The 19,025-nt window shown below is 34.2% G+C and overlaps 1 protein-coding gene and 1 non-coding gene across 2 annotated transcripts; one reads left to right on the top strand and one right to left on the bottom strand.

Annotated features, from left to right (window-relative positions):
* Nucleotides 1-1,656: 1,656 nt before the first annotated feature.
* LOC133778631 (3-oxoacyl-[acyl-carrier-protein] synthase I, chloroplastic-like) lies at nt 1,657-4,794 on the bottom strand. Its single transcript, XM_062218619.1, has 8 exons — nt 4,327-4,794; nt 3,624-3,970; nt 3,093-3,524; nt 2,651-2,824; nt 2,444-2,557; nt 2,233-2,334; nt 2,040-2,106; nt 1,657-1,934 (listed from the first exon to the last, which is right to left on the bottom strand). The coding sequence occupies exons 1-8, from the start codon at nt 4,490-4,492 to the stop codon at nt 1,867-1,869; spliced, it is 1,470 nt and encodes a 489-aa protein (XP_062074603.1). The 5' UTR covers nt 4,493-4,794; the 3' UTR covers nt 1,657-1,866.
* Nucleotides 4,795-6,103: 1,309 nt separating this feature from the next.
* On the top strand, nt 6,104-6,177 carry TRNAV-AAC (transfer RNA valine (anticodon AAC)). Its single transcript has one exon. It is a non-coding gene; the product is annotated as a tRNA-Val (tRNA).
* The last annotated feature ends 12,848 nt before the right edge of the window (nt 6,178-19,025 follow it).

The raw sequence follows: 19,025 nt of genomic DNA, 5'->3' as shown, positions 1-19,025 counted from the left end.
GGATCTTAGAAGCATATTCCTATAGCCAAACACACCACTAAAGCTCATGATGCTTCAATTTCAAGGCCCTTAAAAACAAAACATTAAATATTTCTTAAAACCCTTTTAAGTGACCCAATTTATTCTCATTGCAATAAAGATTGTAATAAAAAAATGTATGAAAAAAGAGGTGTGAATAGTAAATTAAACCCTCATTGTCAATAATAGTAAGGGCTACCCCTATATCTGTACTTGGTCATGATCACAATCCCCTTGAACAGTTCTCACCACCACCAAGCCAAGTGGGTTCACAAACTTTAGTGTCGGCGCTAAAAATAATAATAATAATAATCTTAGTATAGTTTAAGTTTTAATTAATTTTTAGTGCCTAACACTATCTCAATATAAGAAACCTTAGGCTTCACAGTAACCAGAATTTTTATTTTATTTTATTTATTTATTTATATAGTGCTTTCTTCTGTGAGAACGAACCTATGTTTGAAGCAACTTGCAAAGATTGGTTTGGTACATTACCAAAATTAGTCTATTTTTTTTCTTTCTATGTACTTTTAAGGTATCTATTTCTCTCATCCCTAGTTTAGCACAATTTTTAAAATTTTCAGTAATTTCACAAACTGTTTTCAAGAGAGTGACATTTCATCTGTACAGTGAAGTAAAAGAGGTCACCATCAACAATGACTACACAAGAACCATTATTATATTTATATAAATATATATATAGTAATAAACTAAATATATCTTGTTCTTTTTCTCTGTGTAATCATTTAGGTTTTCAATAATGGTTAACTGTTCGATCAATTGAATCATTAATTGGACGGTTGTGGTGTGAACGAAATGTGACTTTTAATGAGATGAAATATTGTCTTTACGCATATAGGCAACGAGTTTTATTTGCGTTTTGTAAGAAAACAAATTGCATTTCCTTTTATATTGTAGGCTTTGTGTTATGTACTTAGATTAAGATTTAATATATCAATGGTTATTAACCGTTCAATCAATCTGATTATTGATCAGTCGGTTGTGAGAAGAACGAAATGCATTCTCCGATAAAACAAAATCCGATCCATATATATATATATATATGTACACACCTTGTTGCTTGTGTTGTAGGAGAGAATACATTCTAATGACATTACTTATTATATCAGGGTCTTTATCAGAGTTACAAACTTGTTGCTTGATTCCTCTAAATAAAATTAAATATAGTTGTCAAGTATCATAGAAGATCTGAAGTTGGAGATACGCAAAGGAAGAAAATGTTTATGTAACTATCTGTGTGCTATTGTATATTATATTTTGTACTAATATTTTTATCTGAGGTTTAGTTTTTCATTCATATAAAGACACTTGGAAGCTGATGCAGCCTAGCCTAGTTGCATTGGTTTAAATAAACAATACAAAACCAGAATTTGCTCTTTGAGCCAAAAATAGAGTAGACCTCATCTCATTGGTTGCTTGTTTTAGATTCATAGATACTTTTGATGCATCCAGACAAGAATAGGATCAATTTCCAACAACAAACTTGGTCCAACCAAAGCTTTGGAGGGTGAAAAACTAGTCAGATATCATATTATGATTAAATCTAGTTTTTTCTGATGAGGGTTGATACCAATAAAAAATGGATTTGAGCTTACTTAAGATTAATAACATTGCAAAGAAAGAAGAATCATAGTTTTTATTCACTGGGAAAAGAAGGAAATGTAAACAAGAGAATGTGCTCAATCTCATCTAATCCTTATATTAGCACATCATAGCCTCTATCAAATTACAGATAGTTTTAAAATTCTGAAATCAATGAGAATCTAAAAGTAGAGAGGTAAAGAGGATTAAAAAAACCACTTGTTTGAGTTCATGTGTTTTTTTTTTCTAAGGTCTGAAGGGTGCAAAAACAACCACTGAATTGTGCCCACCAAAGCCAAATGAGTTTGAGATAGCTGCCATGGAAACCAGAAGAAATATAAGCATTAAAAAGTTTTGAGGTCAAGTCTTTTCTTATGTACTTTGACATGTTTTTTAGGAGTGTGTTATAAGTAGCATACCAACATTGACTTCATGTTTCTTCATTACATTTGGAACAGTGTCAATTGTAACATCAGGCTCCAAATTCTGTAAACAAAAAAAGAAAAGAAAAATGAAGTAAAATTTATCTGGTTTAGATCAATACCATTAAAATAATAAATTGGCAGAATTGAGGCATAAATTTAGGAAAATGAAGGCCATGATTTATAGTACATCTTGGTTAATGGTTGGATGCAGCCACCCTGTGTTGATTGCTTTTATGGTTGCTATTGCTTCCAATCCACCAGCAGCCCCAAGACCATGCCCAATCATTGACTGAAATAAGATTTTAAAAAAAGAAAATAAATAAATAAATGAATTTTGTTTGCATGTGCAAGTGAAATATAATAATATTCTTCAATTGGGTTTTTCAGGCTTCTCTTGCCTTGGTTCCATTCATCTTCATCTCAGATGTGTCCTTAAAGACCTTTTTGATTGCATTAACTTCAGCCAAATCTCCTGCTAGTGTTGATGTTGCATGGGCATTCACATAGTTCACCTGTAAATAATTATTATTAGTGCTGATAATAAGTCTACTAATGTAAAAGATCAAAGGGTTTAACAGTTCTGGGATCAAGAAATGGTGTTTAACCTCTTCAGGAGAAACTCCAGCATCTTCTAAACTCTTGGTTATGCAAGATGAGACACCAAGGCCATCTGACCTGGGATCAGTCATATGATGAGCATCACATGTTATGGCACCACCTAAGTACTCTGCAATTATGGTTGCTCCTCTATTCATTGCACTTTCCAGGCTCTCCATTACCTATTCCAAGTCAAAACATAATTCAGATATACTATAAGGTTAATCCTATCAAGTCCCACAATCTAAATGCGACCTAAGTACATACAGAAGTGTATTAACAAGTTTAGTTAACTCAAAACTCTAGTAACATGTTATCTAATCTGCAAGTAATAAAATGGTTCAATTAGTGGAATCAAGAAAGGGGAAACACAGTTCTTGAGACTTTTTCATTATAGATTAGTAAACATGCCAATGAAACAGAAAAAGATCATGTTCATCATCATATTACCAGAACACCAGAGCCTTCTCCCATGACAAAACCGTCGCGATTTTTGTCCCAAGGCCTCGAGGCTTTATGGGGAGCTTCATTTCTCTGAGACAATGCCCTACAAGCTATGAAACCACCAACACCAGTAGGCATCACTGCAGCCTCAGTCCCACCAACCACCATTATATCTGCTTCACCTCTTCTGATATGGTTTGCAGCAGCATAGAAGCAGTAGTTGGCTGTGGCACAAGCAGTGGAAATGGAGTAATTTGGCCCCATTAGGCCAGTGTCTATAGCTAACAATGCTGACCCCATGTTGGTGATGGAGTAAGGAATGAAAAAAGGAGACATCTTTTTGTATCCCTTTTGGATAAGAGCATCAACACCAGTAGTGAATGCTGATAAGCCTCCCATACCTGTTCCAACCAACACTCCTATTCTTGTTCTGTCCATCTGTGGAACAACACATAATAAAATTCAGTACTTAGAAGATGAAGCGAGTGTTGAACTTCACACACACTATGCAACTAGATACAATCCTATGTAACTGACATTTTCAAGTATTTCAGGTCCAAGATTGGCATTCTCAAGTGCTCTCTTTCCAGCAACCAAACAGTATCTCCAACAATCGTCAAGGCGCCTATCATTCTTCCCATCAATGTAGCCTTTGGATGAAAAATCACGAATCTGTCCCGCGAAACGGACAGAGAAGTTTGATGCATCAAATCTGTCTATGATACTTATTCCACTCTCTCCCTCGAGAAGTTTGTTGTAGAATGTATCAATGTCACTGCCAAAAACAGAAACCAGCCCCATTCCTGTTATGACAACTCTCTTTTTGGGATCTTTTTCCCTTTTGGGAGCTGATGCCATGGCCTTGATTGCACTGCATTTTTTGGCTGTGAATAAAACTAAATGAATGCTACAATCCCATTAAACAATATCACATTTTTCATTCTCAAACATATAAATCTCCCTACATGTCAATGCAGAACTAACACAAGTAGATAATCATACCATCCAAGAAATCATTTTAACAAACAACTTCTCTTCATATAAGGATTATGAATAAAACAGTTCCTTAAGGGTTCCAAATACACATGATGATCCATATAGCAAAGCAAGAATAATTTGAGTGAAAATGCAGTTTTTGGGTTACATTCCAAAAAAGAATTCCACTTATATGACATCTAAAAAGCTTTGTGGTACTAATGAGTGCTTTCCAATCTCAAAATATTGATGGTGATCAGAATACCTGAAGTAGAAAGAAGCCCATTTGGCTTAGTCCCAGCTTGAAACATATGAGCATTGTCACCAGGCCTAAGCCCATTGTATTGAGCCCAAAAAGCTCCATTCCCACCAGCTTCTTTCGCTCTAAAAAGCACACCAGAAGAGCAACAAGAACCAGCCGCAGCTGCCATATCAAACTCTCTCTCTCTCTCTCTATTCCTCTGCCTTATTATCCTCTCTCTTTCAGCCCTCTAAAACAGTATCAATTTTTAGTGCATATATATATGTATGTATATATATAATGAAAGGAAGACAACTTTGTTAAGTCAGTGAAAGATTGGAGCTAACAAAGAAAAGCTTTTGTTTTGTTGTGTATTGGGAAGAAAAGTTGGTCACTCCGCTACCTATTGTTATGATACAATGTTTTGGCCTTTGGGCGTTAATAGCAAAAAAATAAAGAAAAAATGAAACAATTAAACTTAAACCAAAAAAGAAGAAGAAGGAAAATTGATTCATTTTCTTTTGACCGCTTAACTACCACAAACAAACACTTGAATTTGATGAGATATTCATTTGCTTACCTGCTTTGGCGGTAGAATATTCATTGCTTATTTGATCAATTATTTGTCATAATTTTGTGCCTGTTATAATACCAAAGTACTTGAACTTAGTTGGCACTTGATTGAAACAGCTAGAAAAATACACAAATAAAATACATGAGAGGTATATAATTGAAATTAGATTACTACATTTTGATCAATTTTAAAAATTTGAATTTTGGGAGAATTATGCTTTAACTAATAAAATTTTAATGGGTTTTTCTTATGTGATTTTTTTTTTCTATGTTAGTTTTTCATATAAATAAATTTGGAGAATTGAAACAAGTTTTCTGCTTTCTAAACTTTATTTTTGGTATAGTCCAACCTATTTTTCTTTAATATAATTTTTGAAACTAATGAAGTAAGTGTGTGAGAGTTGAGAACTAATTAAAGTTCAACATGGTAGGGTTGGAAAATGTTGAATGCTCCATGCTTAAATCCACATCTAAGCACCGCAACAAGACGAAGTAAAAAATTTATTGAAATAAAACTATTTCATGAATTATTAGTTTAGAGAAATTATTACTTTGTTAAATTATTGAAATAAAATAAATGTTTCATTTTACTTTTGTTTTTGTTCCTATGTTAAGAATGTTTTTTATTTATGGTACTAAGAGAAATTATAATTCATTTTTTTTAAATTCTGATTAATTTATCGTGGTGTAATCAGAGTTCATATAGTATATTTTTCACGCGTATAAAAAAAATCAGGCACACGCACAAGTGACGGTTTGAACTCTCATTTCAGCACCATAAATTATTTGGAATTTTTCAAAAATTAGCGTGATATCTGTTATAACTGTAATGTATGCCATCATTTAAAAAAAAAATAGATTATAATTTCATCAAGTACTGAAAATAGAAAACGTTCCTACCTAAGAAAATTCTTATATTTTTATTTTTTAAGGTTTATTTTAGTAAACTTTTTAAACCCATTTTAATATATATATATATATTAAATTTTGAGGTAGGACAGCCTCTCCTCACTTAAACTTTGGATTTGTGCCTGTTTCTGCCTCATTAGGAATAGGATTAAGATTTCGTGGTCTAATTCTTTTATACTAATGGGCCGTAAATACTGTGGTTAATGGGCTTTGCGAATTAAAGAGTAAATACTTCGGTCCAAAATGATAGCATGAGTGTTCCATTAAAACTCATTTTTCCATTTATTAATAAATAAATGCAATGAAGGATTCCATCTCAGGTGTCGTGGTGTAGTTGGTTATCACGTCAGTCTAACACACTGAAGGTCTCCGGTTCGAACCCGGGCGACGCCAATCTCCTCATACTTTTTTGTTTTGTACGGGTGAATTGATCAATTATTTTCATAATATTTTTAATTTAAGTAATTGACTATGCAATTACTTTTATCTTACTTCCCTTGTATCATTTTCTCTCTTATATAATTTACTATTAGTTAGGTGATATTTGGTTTTGTCTATGTTTACTTTGACATCTATGATTTTTTAAAATTATAATATTTTTTTGTTCTGTTTTTCTTACTCGTTTTGAATCCTGCAACATTTTAACTGTTTAATATTCTAAAATTACATTTTCTAATGTTCAGATATGTTGGCATTATGAGGACTCATGGATATATTTAATCAAAAGTGGTTATCATTTAGCAACTTTATGTTTGAGTTTTCTTTCTTCTTCTTCTACTCAGCCTATTTTTCGATGGTGGCAGACAGGGACAGACTGAATATGGAACGAGTGGGGTCAACTGATCCTAGTGAACTTTTATAAATTACATATACATATGTTAATATTTTTGTAATATTTTAAGTATTTTAATAATTAAATATATTGACCCCACTAAAATATTTACATTTTTTTTTAAAGAAAATATATTTACATTTTGGTGCATCACACTGAAAAGTAATTTTTTTTCGTGCACCACACTCCAACTATCTGCTACATTAATGCTTTTCTTTTCATTATTTTTATTACCTTTTTTAAAGAAGGCTCCAAATATTTTTCAGTGTGCATATATCAACTATCTGTGAATTTTTTTTTTGACCCCAGTAAAATTATATTCTAAGTCCGCCCCTGGTGGCAGACCTTATGGTCCTTGAAGCTTCTGAGGAAAGTCAAGTTGTTCTCTTGGTATGTATGTCATGATATCATTCCAACTGCTACTTCTCTTCAGGCTCATCACTTTCTGTGTGATGACTATTGTTTCTACTATGGTTAGCACCATGACGATCTCTTACATGCTCTTTGCCTCTATCTTTTATCTTTCCAAGTTTGGAGGCTAAAAGGTTTTGGAGTTTAGTGAAGCATACATTATCTTGGAGTATTGCTGGTACTCTGCAAGCAATACTTTCTTCTTTGTCTTCTTTAGACTTTGCTACACTTCTCATTTATGCTTGGACTATTTGGGGAGAACGGAATAAGGCGAAGCATGGTTTTGCTTATCATACTGGTTTTGATCTTCTTCTTTTGGTAGGTCAGTATTATGAGCTTTTGTTAAGAGCTTAGCTATTTCAACCCCACTTTGGTTTACGTCAAGCTCCTGTGACCCCAGTCTTATGGACAATCTCGCTCAGGTTCCCTCAAGCTGAATGTAGATGTTGCAATCAATCTTGAGAATGACCTGGTTGGTTTTAGTGCGATAGTTTGTGACTTGGAAGGTTTTCCTTTAGGTGCTTTGGCGAAGCGGTTTACCAGATTCTTGTCACCAAAAGATGCCAAGGCTTTGGCCAAATATTTTGTTTTGTCTTGGTGTTTAGAGCTTGGTTTTTTCATTTCAACAGTTGACATTGATTCAGAGGTTGTTGTTCACTATGTTCACACTTCTAGGATTTTATTATCCTAGTGAGGTTGTCTTATTAGGAACAATAGATCCTTGTTATATGTATTTCCAGGTATATGTTTTGCTCATTTATTGCGTAATGGTAATACCATTGCTCATTGTTTGACAAAATATGCACTTCAAATAGAAAACGATGTAACTTAGTTGGAAAAAATTCCACCATGTATTATAACCTATGTACTCCATAATTTCCATCAACGAGCATTTGGTCAATTTGTTAAAAAAAGTTATTTTATGAACCAAAATAGACAAAACTATGTCTAATTTTATCGAAGACCTATATTTTTATGTTTTGTTACACAAAAACCATCATATTTTATGGACAATTTTCTAGAAAAAGTTACATAATACCCTTCATTTCATAAAAAATAGCCATTTTATCTCCCTTTCTCTACACAGCTACATTCACACTAGATTGCCTCCATTCGCCACACCACCACTACATACGCCAAACTATTATGCCCATCGATCATCAATGTAACGCCCTACTACCTAAGAGCCGTTAATAAGTGAGTTTAAAACGTGAGTTTAAAACGCGTGTTTAACTCGCTAATCGAGGTTTAAAAATAAATGTGTAACCAAAACATAAACAGAGACATAAACTTTGAAAATAATTCCATTTACTGAAAATCGTAAAATGTTTAACATTTGGGATCCCAAAGTACAGTTTAGAAATCTTTACAACTCAAAATGTAACCACAGTTGACTAAACGACAAAATCCAGTTTATACATTCATCTCCCAAAAATGCCCCTAACTGTGGCAGTCAGGCTGACCAAACATGTACATGCCGCCTCACGGGCGCCATACTCATGATTGGTTGACTTTCTCCTTGCCCTTACCTGCACCACAGAGCACCCGTGAGCCAAAGCCCAGCAAGAAAACTCACAAACAGACAACATATGCATATCAAACACTTATCAGTTAACACAGGCCATCAACAGGCTAAACACATACGGCCATGTCGTCCCAGGCGCTTTACCATGCCCTGGATTCGCGGTCCATACCATGAGGATATCCCAGGTATCCTTTAGGATCTATCCTAGCAACTCGCACTCCGCGCGCTAAACGCTGCTTCCAGTCCTGGCCCCTTGCCGCACTCGGCCTTGCACTCCACGTGCCTATCGCCGTTCCCGGCCCATTGCCATTCTCGGCCTTCGCCGTTAGCGATCTTCACTGTTCACGACTCATGCCGTTCAACCAACACATTCACATATGATAAAGCTAACCAACAAGCTAAGCATACATAAACTCAATCAAAGGGTCAAACCCCACAACATAGTCATATAGGGCCAAGCCCCACAACTCATGCTCTACGGGAAACAGTAGTTTTCTTACCTGTGTCCCAATCTTCTTGTGCACCGAAGTCACGAGCACGGTCCTCTAACCCGAGCCTCTCCGAAAACCTAGTCACAACACATAAAAAAAATACTCTTTAATACTAACCAATCCAAAACCATTTCCCAAGATTAATCCCGTGCTCTCGGGACCTCCCGTTTCCCAAAACAAAGTAGCAAAAACATCCCCCGAGCCCCCTGGGCAAAAGCCCTAAAATGGAAAATTTTCCCCTGCCCAAAAATGGCCTAGCACCACGGCACCCAGAATGGCCCTTGTCCCCTGCTGCAGCTTAGTGCCGCGGCGCAGAAGAACAGGGTCGCGGCGCCCCTTCGCGAACCCAGAATTCTGGGTTTCTCCAAGTGTTTTCCCCGAACCAAAACACTCACAAACCAACCCCAATGCTTACCTAAGCCTCAAACCTCAAATAAACCACCTAACAACTTATAAACACCAACAAAAAGCCTAAACACATAATCAAACCCATGATTCACCATTTGGTTTCAAATTTCAGAAACTTAAACCAAGCTTTTCAAAACTTAAAGCAGAACTTGTAAAGCTTAAACCATCCCTCAAAATTCTTAAACCACACCAGAAACAAACTTCATAAATGCATAAAATCCTTACCTCAATCAAGAATTCGACCTTAAGCTTCCTTCAATTCTAGCTTCAAATAAATCCCCTTTGATCCCAAGCTGAATTCTCACAAATAATCAATCACAAATTTAGCTTTCAATTTTTATTCTCACACTCTCAAATCAAGCTTGGAAACTTAAAACAAAACAGAGATGAATTCTTACCTCTGTATCAACCTTGGCCTTAGCTTGATTCTATAGCCTTAAACTCCTCCCTAGCCTCAAAGAAACTCAGCTCTCTTCCTCTTCCACTTTTTCTTCTAGCCCTTAGTTTTCCCTTCACTTTCAGCAAGAACTGAATTGTCTAAGTGTAAAACGTGAATGACTTCTCTTCAGCTCAAGTTATCTAAATCCCTGCCAAAAGACTCATTTACCCTTCCATCTAATTCTCTTTCTAGCTAAACCTCAATATCATCCTAGACATTTCACATCCCTTACAAATATACCATTTTTCCTCACCTAGAATAACTATCCTTAATGGTTACCAATGGTCACTCAAGCTACTAAAATACCATTAACCAAAAATTCCCAAACTCACTTTATAAAATTCCCAAAATACCCCTAGGCTCCTCCCAAGCCGGGTATTTAATCTCGTTGTGACTTTTAAACTAATTAGCTCCCTAGGACCGTCTTGGAACGTGCATCACAGTTATATCACCATTATATCATAAATTTCCCATATATATTACATTTATGCCTTCAACGGGCTAAAATTACCAATTTACCCATAGCAATCAAACGGAGCCCACATGCATATTTATTTCACCTAAACATGCATTCAAATCACATATTCATTTAAATTCACATATTATCATGTTAAATCATTTATTGCCCTCCAGGCTAATCAAGGTCTTAAACCTTATTAGCAAATTGGGGATGTTACAGTCAAAGTCCTTAGCCTCCAAGTCTCACTGCCTTCTTTAGCGTTGCCTAATGTGGGAGGTCGGTTAAAGCTCACGATGCTAAAATATGGTACATGTTGATCTACTCCTGTTTACCGAGTTTTTTGGAAACTAGAATTATAAAAGATAAGAGAGCTTAGAAAGAAAGGATTAGAAGTTATCACACAATGAATTTTACGTGGTTGGGGCGTTAAAAAGCCTTAGTCCACGAGTCAATCGTATTAGAGCTTTTAGGAGCTTTAGTAATGAAGTTTCTCTGAATTTGAGCAGAGTGTATGCTTACAAGAGAAAAATCGGATCATTTCCACAGTGCACAACTGTTCATTAGGTCGGCCTGAGCGTAACCGCGCTATAAGACTGACAACAGTACGCAGCTTCAATCTGGTTCGCGTGGGCTTCTAAGGAGATCCGGGGGACAAGATCCATCAGAGTAGTGGCGGTACAGTACTGAAATAACGACGTACATTCCGTATGTAACCTCTTCTGCAGGTTAGTTATGGGGACAAACTCCGTGTTTCTCGGGGTGATGTCAGTATCAGGGACAAATTATCACGCCTAACCTGGTCGCCTGGTCCGGGTTCATTTACTAACATCCTTCTTCATTTACCAAGATCATGGTTCGTTTACCAGGATCCGAGTTCATCCACTATTGTCTCGGACCATTTTTAGACTTGGAGGAAACAATATCCTCATCGCACCCCGGAAAACACCAGACAATGGGTCCAGGAAGATGAAACATGCCAACTTCATGGTCCCGATTTTTATTTCGGGACAACGTTTGGGCTTTACTGATATTTGGGCCGCTAGGGCTCACTCATTCCTCATAAATTGGGCCCGATCTGGGCCTTAAGTCCCTTCAGGGTGGCCCACAGACTCAATATGCGGAGCCGCGAATGAAGGGAGGAAACGGGGATAATAACTTTCTTATGCGATGTTAACAACCACACACAAAGAATCATTGGCTTTGTTGGCCGCTGAAACCCTAAGCCATCAAATCTTGCTACCTCACTTGTTGTGGGTACCCAGTTGAAGCTTGTGCGCTATCACCTTAAACCTCCATTTTTGACCAATGGTGTAAGAACAATGGGTGGTTATGTTTTGTTTCTTTTGAAAAGCTCATTTCAATGGTACCACCCTCCAGCCTTCGAGTAGTAAAAAATAGTCAAAAAAGGCAATCAAAACCACGATAGCACCACCTTTGAGTGGCACATGCAGTGGCGTTCGATGAGATCAACAGTTCGATGAGCGGTTACCAGCATGGGGGTTTGACAGCAGAAGCATGAAGAGAATGTGGAAAAAAAGTGATATTTGTGTGTAAAAACTTAAAAATCCAATATACAAAAATTTGGTACTTTTGTAAACAAAATGGCAAATACAAGCCCCTAACATAAATAATCCATCTAAAAATATCCCATTTCTCTATTGAAACTCTCGTTACTCAGGGCCCACATAATTGGCATGGGCCCACAACGTCGGCAGTTTCTTGGGCCACTAACAACGCTCCACCATTAACCAATGGGTGAACGACAATGAAACTATTTGAGCGACAATGTCAATCTCTGGTGGGTGCCAAAGCCCATGGCCATGGATTGGACATTAAATATAAGCTTCTTTCACTTTTTTATTTTTATTTATATATATATATATATATTTATATACAAGAAAGCTTCTTTCACTTAATAAATGAAATCTACCTCATACACGTTAGCATAACCCACTCAGCTCCAAAACCTTCTTCTATTAGCAATACCACATAAAATATATTCTCATCATTGATTAGCAATACCTCATCATTTTTATTAAATTCAAATAAGTGGGACTCGATATTAGATTACACCAATATCAATATATTATCTAATTGTAGTGTTGGACACCAATATTGCCCTTTAGCAATTCTCTTATTATATGTGGTAAATTTAAATTTTGCTTTAGGCTCATCCAATGCTACACAAGCACCCTATAAGTTAATCTCAATAACTTTTAATCTTTATTGTGCTACTATTTAATCAAAAGATAATCTATCATGTATTTTGTGGGTTCCTATGTATCATTCATATTATTATCCTTTGGTGCACACAAAGACGAGTATAACCTTTTAAACCTTGTTTGTATAACCAAAAGATTGCTAAAGAAGGAGGGTTCTTTTGTAAATACACATTGTGAAAATGGTAAAGGAAAAAAAAGAGAGTTTATCCATGGTTATATGGTTTCGTGTATGTTAAAGTTTAACATGTGGTTTATACACATTTGGAGAACAAGGATCATTTTGAGGAATATCATATCCAAAAGAAATGTTCCTTAAAAGAAAAACTCCAAAAGAAATAGAAGCTTCTTTATTTGTCACACACACACACTACAAGAATATTGCTCACCTTCTCACCTACTAAACTTCTTTATAATATTAAAACTACACCCAATTTATTATTATTATTATTATTAGGGATGAAATTTTTTTCTCACGAGATAGATCATTGTGGGACCGTTTTTATTTGAATGAGGATTACACTTTTAGATGAGGAATGGGGTGTGGTTGTGGGGCATTTCTCATTCACGATATAGGAATGGAGCGAGGACTAGGTGATACTCCCCGTTCAATCTATATTATAATAAATCTTTTATTTTGTTTTTATGTTCATATAATACATATTATGGTTTAAATTTTGTAAATTTTTATATTAGTATATATATATTGTGTTGTGCTAATTTTAATTAATTCTATGTATATATATTTATATAAATAGGTTTCTATTGAAGTCTCCAATCCTGATATGAATTCCCGTTGAAAATTTGGTGGAGTATGAATGAGAATAAGAACAAGGACGGAGAAGGCATTCTCCAGTCAATCTTTGCCTTGTTTTCATTCTTAATTATTATTATTTGTCTACTTTTCTCCAACTCACGATATTTTATTTTTCTTCTAAAAAAATATATTTTTTACTTTTCATATACAATTATTGTTACATACAATTTCTACCCAAGTTCCTAAAGGGAACAATTGACTTTAAAGCTTCATTACTTAGAGCACTCACATTGGATGAATTATATTACCAAAATATGTAAAAAATAGCTAAAATTAACAAAAATGGGTATACATTGGATGATGTATTTTACAAATATTTTTACATAAAGCTACAGTACCAAGCTATATTTAATGTATACTATTTATCCTTTAACCCAATATTATAATATTAAAATATATTATGATATTATTGATAGTTATAAAAAATATTTAAAATGAATAAAAAATGTTTGAAAATATAATATTTAAATGATATAGAGAAAAAAATAGAGAATCTGATGTATGGTAAAATGTAAAACTTAGAGATAAAATAGAAAAATGTGTGTTTTGGGGAGGTATTTTAAATGTTGAAGTAGAGCACCGGATAGGAGTGCTCTTAGTCTACATTGTCCCATTCCCAAAGTCATGGCCTAGAAACGTTGCTTGGTTTCTAATGACTACTAAGCACTCATATTATATTTTGTGGTCTATAGCAAATGCGGCGAGAATGGTCTTTTTAACAAGGGTATATATATTTTTAGACCCTGTGTTTTTTTCCATTACCTGTTTGGACCCTGTGTTTTTACAAATTACTTTTTGGACCCTATGTTTTGTAAAATAGTTAAAATAGAACCCTAAACTCAATTTTGATGAAGAAAAAATTGAATATAATAACACAGTTTTTAAGCAGAATGATTTTATTTTTGTTCTGAATTGTAGTTTGATAAATTATTTGTAATTTTAGTTGAGAAAACATTGACCAAAATTTGGTTTAGGGTTCTATTTTAATCATTTTACAAAACATAGGGTCCAAAAAGTAATTTGTCAAAACACAGGGTCCAAACAGGTAATGGGAAAAAACACAGGTCCAAAAAGGTATAAACTCTTTTAACAAATTAATGCTACATCATTTAAATTTAAAGTCACCTAATCAATTTTGTAAATTTATTTTTTTATTATTTATATAGGATATATATATATTTTTTGTGATAAACACTAAAAAAAAACACACTAAGAACACTCTCAATGGATGAGCTAAAATGTCTAATTCTTTATAATATAGAAAAAAAAAAATGGTTAAATAGTCTTCCAATGGGTGATGTAAACTTTTTTTTTTTTTTTTTTACATAAATGAATAGTATTTCTCTATATGTAGTGAAACACTATTCATCAAGCTATAAATATTTTATTATTTTTTTGGGTTTATACCTTTTTGGACTATGTGTTTTGTCTCATTACCTGTGTTGGATCCTGTGTTTTGACAAATTACTTTTTGGACCCTATGTTTTGTAAAATGGTTAAAATAGAACCCTAAACTCAATTTTGATGAAAAAAAAATTGAATATAACAACACAGTTTTTAAGCAAAATGATTTTATTTTTGTTATGAATTGTTAGTTTAGTAAATTATTTGTGATTTTAGTTGAGAAAACATTGACCAAAATTGGGTTTAGGGTTCTATTTTAATAATTTTACAAAACATAGGGTCCAAAAAGTAATTTGTCAAAACACATGGTCCAAACAGGTAATGAGATAAAACACGGGGTCCAAAAATGTATAAACCCTTATTTTTTTTATAAAATTTTGTATATATATATGAGTGTGATACTATTATATTTAATTATTTTATTTCTTAAAATGAATAAAATATTTAAAAATATATATAATATGTAAATGATGTAGAGAAAAAAATAAAGAAGTTGGTGTATGGTATAATGTAAAAGTTTGAGGTAAATTATAAAAAAATATGTTTTTGAGAAAAAGGCCTCATTAAAACCTCAAGAGTAAACCCAAAGGGATAAACCTCAAGAGGAAAAAGAGTGCCTATAAAATATATTGATCAAGTAATGTCATCCTGAATTACAACATTGATACACTCGGGGTATCCAGGCCACCAAACAAAATCATTAGAAAGAGATAAAGCAAACTTAGCCAAAAAGTGAGCAACACTATTGGCCATCCTAGGACAAAAAGTAAAGGAGATACTATGAAAGGAATTACAATAAGCAATAATATCCCGAATAATATATCCTAGATAAGAATGCTCGATCTTGTGACTGTTGATAGCACGGACCACATTGGCACAATCAGATTCAATGACCACCGTATGATACCCAAGTCTTGAGCACAACAAAATACTTTGATAAACCGCCAAGGCTTCAGCAATAGTAGGGTCCAATAAATGATCCCAAGACCACGTACTAGAGGCAAGGACCATGCCATGAAAGTCACGGAAAACCGCCCCAGCACTAGCCTTCTTCGCAACATGGTCAAGACCAGCATCACAATTAATTTTGACAACACCCTCCACTGGCTTCTCCCATCGATGCACTTTCGGAGCTTCCCTCAAGGACTCACTGGCGGGGAGAGAACGACCATTGGCATTCAAGTGACGATCTAGAAAAGCCAAGCTCCATCCAATAACCATCTGATCAGGAAGAGTAGTCTTCTCATTAACAAAAATATTACGGCGATACCAAATACGCCATAAGCACACAATGAGTTTTCCAAAGTCAACTACAGATAAAGAATCTAAGCAATTTAACAAAAACTCATAAATGTCCATTCCAGTGTAAGGGGGAACATGCATAATATTACCAACCGTGTGTCTACAGTTACTCAGATTATCACAATTCCATAAAGCATGGATTGCAGTCTCAGGACCCTTCAGGCAAAAAAGGCATAAAGAAGCAACATGAATACCTCGATTGCAAAGATTAGAAAAGGTAGGCAGCCAGTTATTAGCACCTCTCCACAGAAATTGCCTCACTTTCCCAGGAATATTTAATTGCCAGATTTTAGTCCATAACACCGAAACTCCATTAGAACCTGAAGCCTGGCCCATCCCCAACAAACGAATGGCCTGCCAATAACCACTTTTGACGGTATAAAAACCTGAAGACTCAAAATGCCATATAACACAATCAGTAACAGGAAGATGATTGCGAGGAATAGAAATAATAGCAGTCGCCTCTTGTATATTAAAAGCCTCATTGATCAAACCAGAGTTCCAATTACCATCAGGAAAAATAAGGCTAGAGACCATTGCATCTTCAGGAAGAAAATGATCCGAACAAGACCTGTCACCATTCAGGCGGGGAATCCAGCGGTCATGATACACAGAGACATTATTTCCATCTTTGATAAGCCACCTTGCCCCAGAAAGAAAAAGCTCTTCACCCCACAAAATTGATCTCCAGATGAAAGAGGATTTTTTTGAGCTAGTGGCAGTAAGCATTGAGGAAGTAGGAAAATAGAGTGCTTTCATAACCTTTGCAACAAGAGAATCCAGATTAGAATAAAGTCTTGCGGCCTGCTTAGCCAACAAAGCTTGATTAAACAAGGCAAGATCTCTGAACCCCATTCCACCATCCGACTTGTGCCAACAAAGTCTCTCCCAGGTACACCAGTGTAACTTCTGTTTTTCCACATTACCACCCCACCAGAATCTAGCACAGAGTCGATGAATTTCTTTAATGAAGCTGGCAGGTAGCTTGAACAAATTCATAGAATAAGCAGGGATAGATTGGATGACAGATTTAATAAGCACCTCTTTCCCAGCAGCAGAGAAGGACCGAGATTTCCAGCTAAACAATTTTTTCCAAAATACGGTATTTGAGTGATTGAAAAAGACCTTTCTTACTCTGCCCAACATAACAGGGTAAACCAAGGTACTTCTCATGGCAAACAACCACAGGAACACCAAGAATAGCGGCCATGTCAGCAGCATCACTAGAAGAAATCCGAGAACTAAAACACATGGCAGACTTAGAAAAATTCACAAGTTGACCAGAAGCCTTACCATACCACTCCAGAAGCTGCTTAAAACGGTGACAAGCAAACACTGATGCTTTGAAAAAGAAGAGGCTATCATCAGCAAAAAGGAGATGGGAAACCTGGGGACCAGTACGCCCACAAGAGAGACCCGAGAGTGAGCCATTCACACAATCACGCTGAATAAGAGCAGACAAACCTTCAGCACATATCAGAAATAGAAAGGGTGACAAAGGATCACCTTGTCGAAGACCCCTGCCAGGTATAATATTACCCAATATTTCACCATTCAGATTAAAAGCATAGTCAACCGAAGAAATACAAGCCAGAACTAAACTGATCCATTTCTCATGAAAGCCCAGTTTCCTCATAAGGCTACATAAGAAACTCCATTCAACACGATCATAGGCTTTAGACATGTCAAGCTTGAGAGCAAAAACACCAGTTTTACTTTTTAAAAAATATGTTTTGGTGATGTATTTTGTAATACACTTTCTCTATAATATTTAGCTAAAACTCACAAAAACGTCTTCCATCAGCTCCTTCATACATGTATTTACAATAGTTATGCACAAACTCCAATTAATCTATATCTACATTTACATATCATTTATATAATATTTTAATATTATTATTTTTCTTTATAAGCTTTCCATCTCTCATTTAGTATATATTTATTATTTATTATTTATTTTTCAATTATTTTATTTTACTTTAATTAATAAAATATGTTTAAAGATATAATATTTAAATGATGTAGAGAAATATATAGAGAAGCTGATGTATGATATAATGTAAAACTTAGATGTAAAATAGAAAAGTGTGTGTTTTTGGGAGTTATTTTAAAAAATGAAGTAGAGTATCCATTGATAGTTCTCTAAGTGAGCAACTCTATAGGAATAAAAAAACTACCTTTGGAGTGCTCAATTCAATTGTGAAAATTGGATTGAATGGGATTGTAATTAAAATATAATTAAAATTAATATATGTATACATATATTTATTTATTTTATATAGTTAGTTGATAGATATAATAAAAACAGATAAATTTAATATTATATGATTGTAGTTTGATCATATTATAAAATTTGTATATTAAATTTAGGTCTAAGTACATGTACCATTTTAAATTATTAGTACTAAATAATCGAAAATGTATGCTATAAAATTTGTATTTGGATGAAATACATAATATGAAATGGGTATTTATCCTATAATAAATAAATAAAAACTTAATATTTACGTAGACTGGAGTAACTATATTTAACTTTGAAAATTGATTGGATTGAATAGTACTATAATTTGGGATAAATGAAGATTTTTTCAATTTGAAAATTAAAATATAAATAAGTACACTAATAATTTCAGAATTCGTACCCTTGATTAGTTATGCACAAAATCCTATTAAATTTCAAAATCTAGATTTTATCCTAAAAAAATCGAAATAATTATTATTACATTTTTTTTTATCCAAACTTATAATAATAATAAAAACACTAAACATAGTTGGAAACAAATCGCCCTTTCCAGAAATAAATTTAATTCGACAATCTTGTAAATCCACCATCTATATGCAATTACTCATGAAAATGAAATGAATTAAAGAGAGTGGATTTTAATTTTAAAATTTTAATATGTTAATTAATTTATTATTAAATACACATTTTA

The sequence above is a fragment of the Humulus lupulus genome, chromosome 5 (genome assembly GCF_963169125.1).
Source record: "Humulus lupulus chromosome 5, drHumLupu1.1, whole genome shotgun sequence".
Classification (NCBI taxonomy): domain Eukaryota; kingdom Viridiplantae; phylum Streptophyta; class Magnoliopsida; order Rosales; family Cannabaceae; genus Humulus; species Humulus lupulus.
This window is presented reverse-complemented; position numbering and strand designations above follow the sequence as displayed.

What these genes read in the sequence shown, in the direction of transcription:
- LOC133778631 (XM_062218619.1), bottom strand. Translation starts at nt 4,492, where the DNA reads ATGGCAGCTGCGGCTGGTTCTTGTTGCTCTTCTGGTGTGCTTTTTAGA. An exon ending in TGGGCTTCTTTCTACTTCAG is followed by an intron (nt 3,971 to 4,326) that starts GTATTCTGATCA and finishes TTTTATTCACAG; the next exon opens with CCAAAAAATGCAGTGCAATC. An exon ending in GAAACATGAAGTCAATGTTG is followed by an intron (nt 1,935 to 2,039) that starts GTATGCTACTTA and finishes TTTCCATGGCAG; the next exon opens with CTATCTCAAACTCATTTGGC.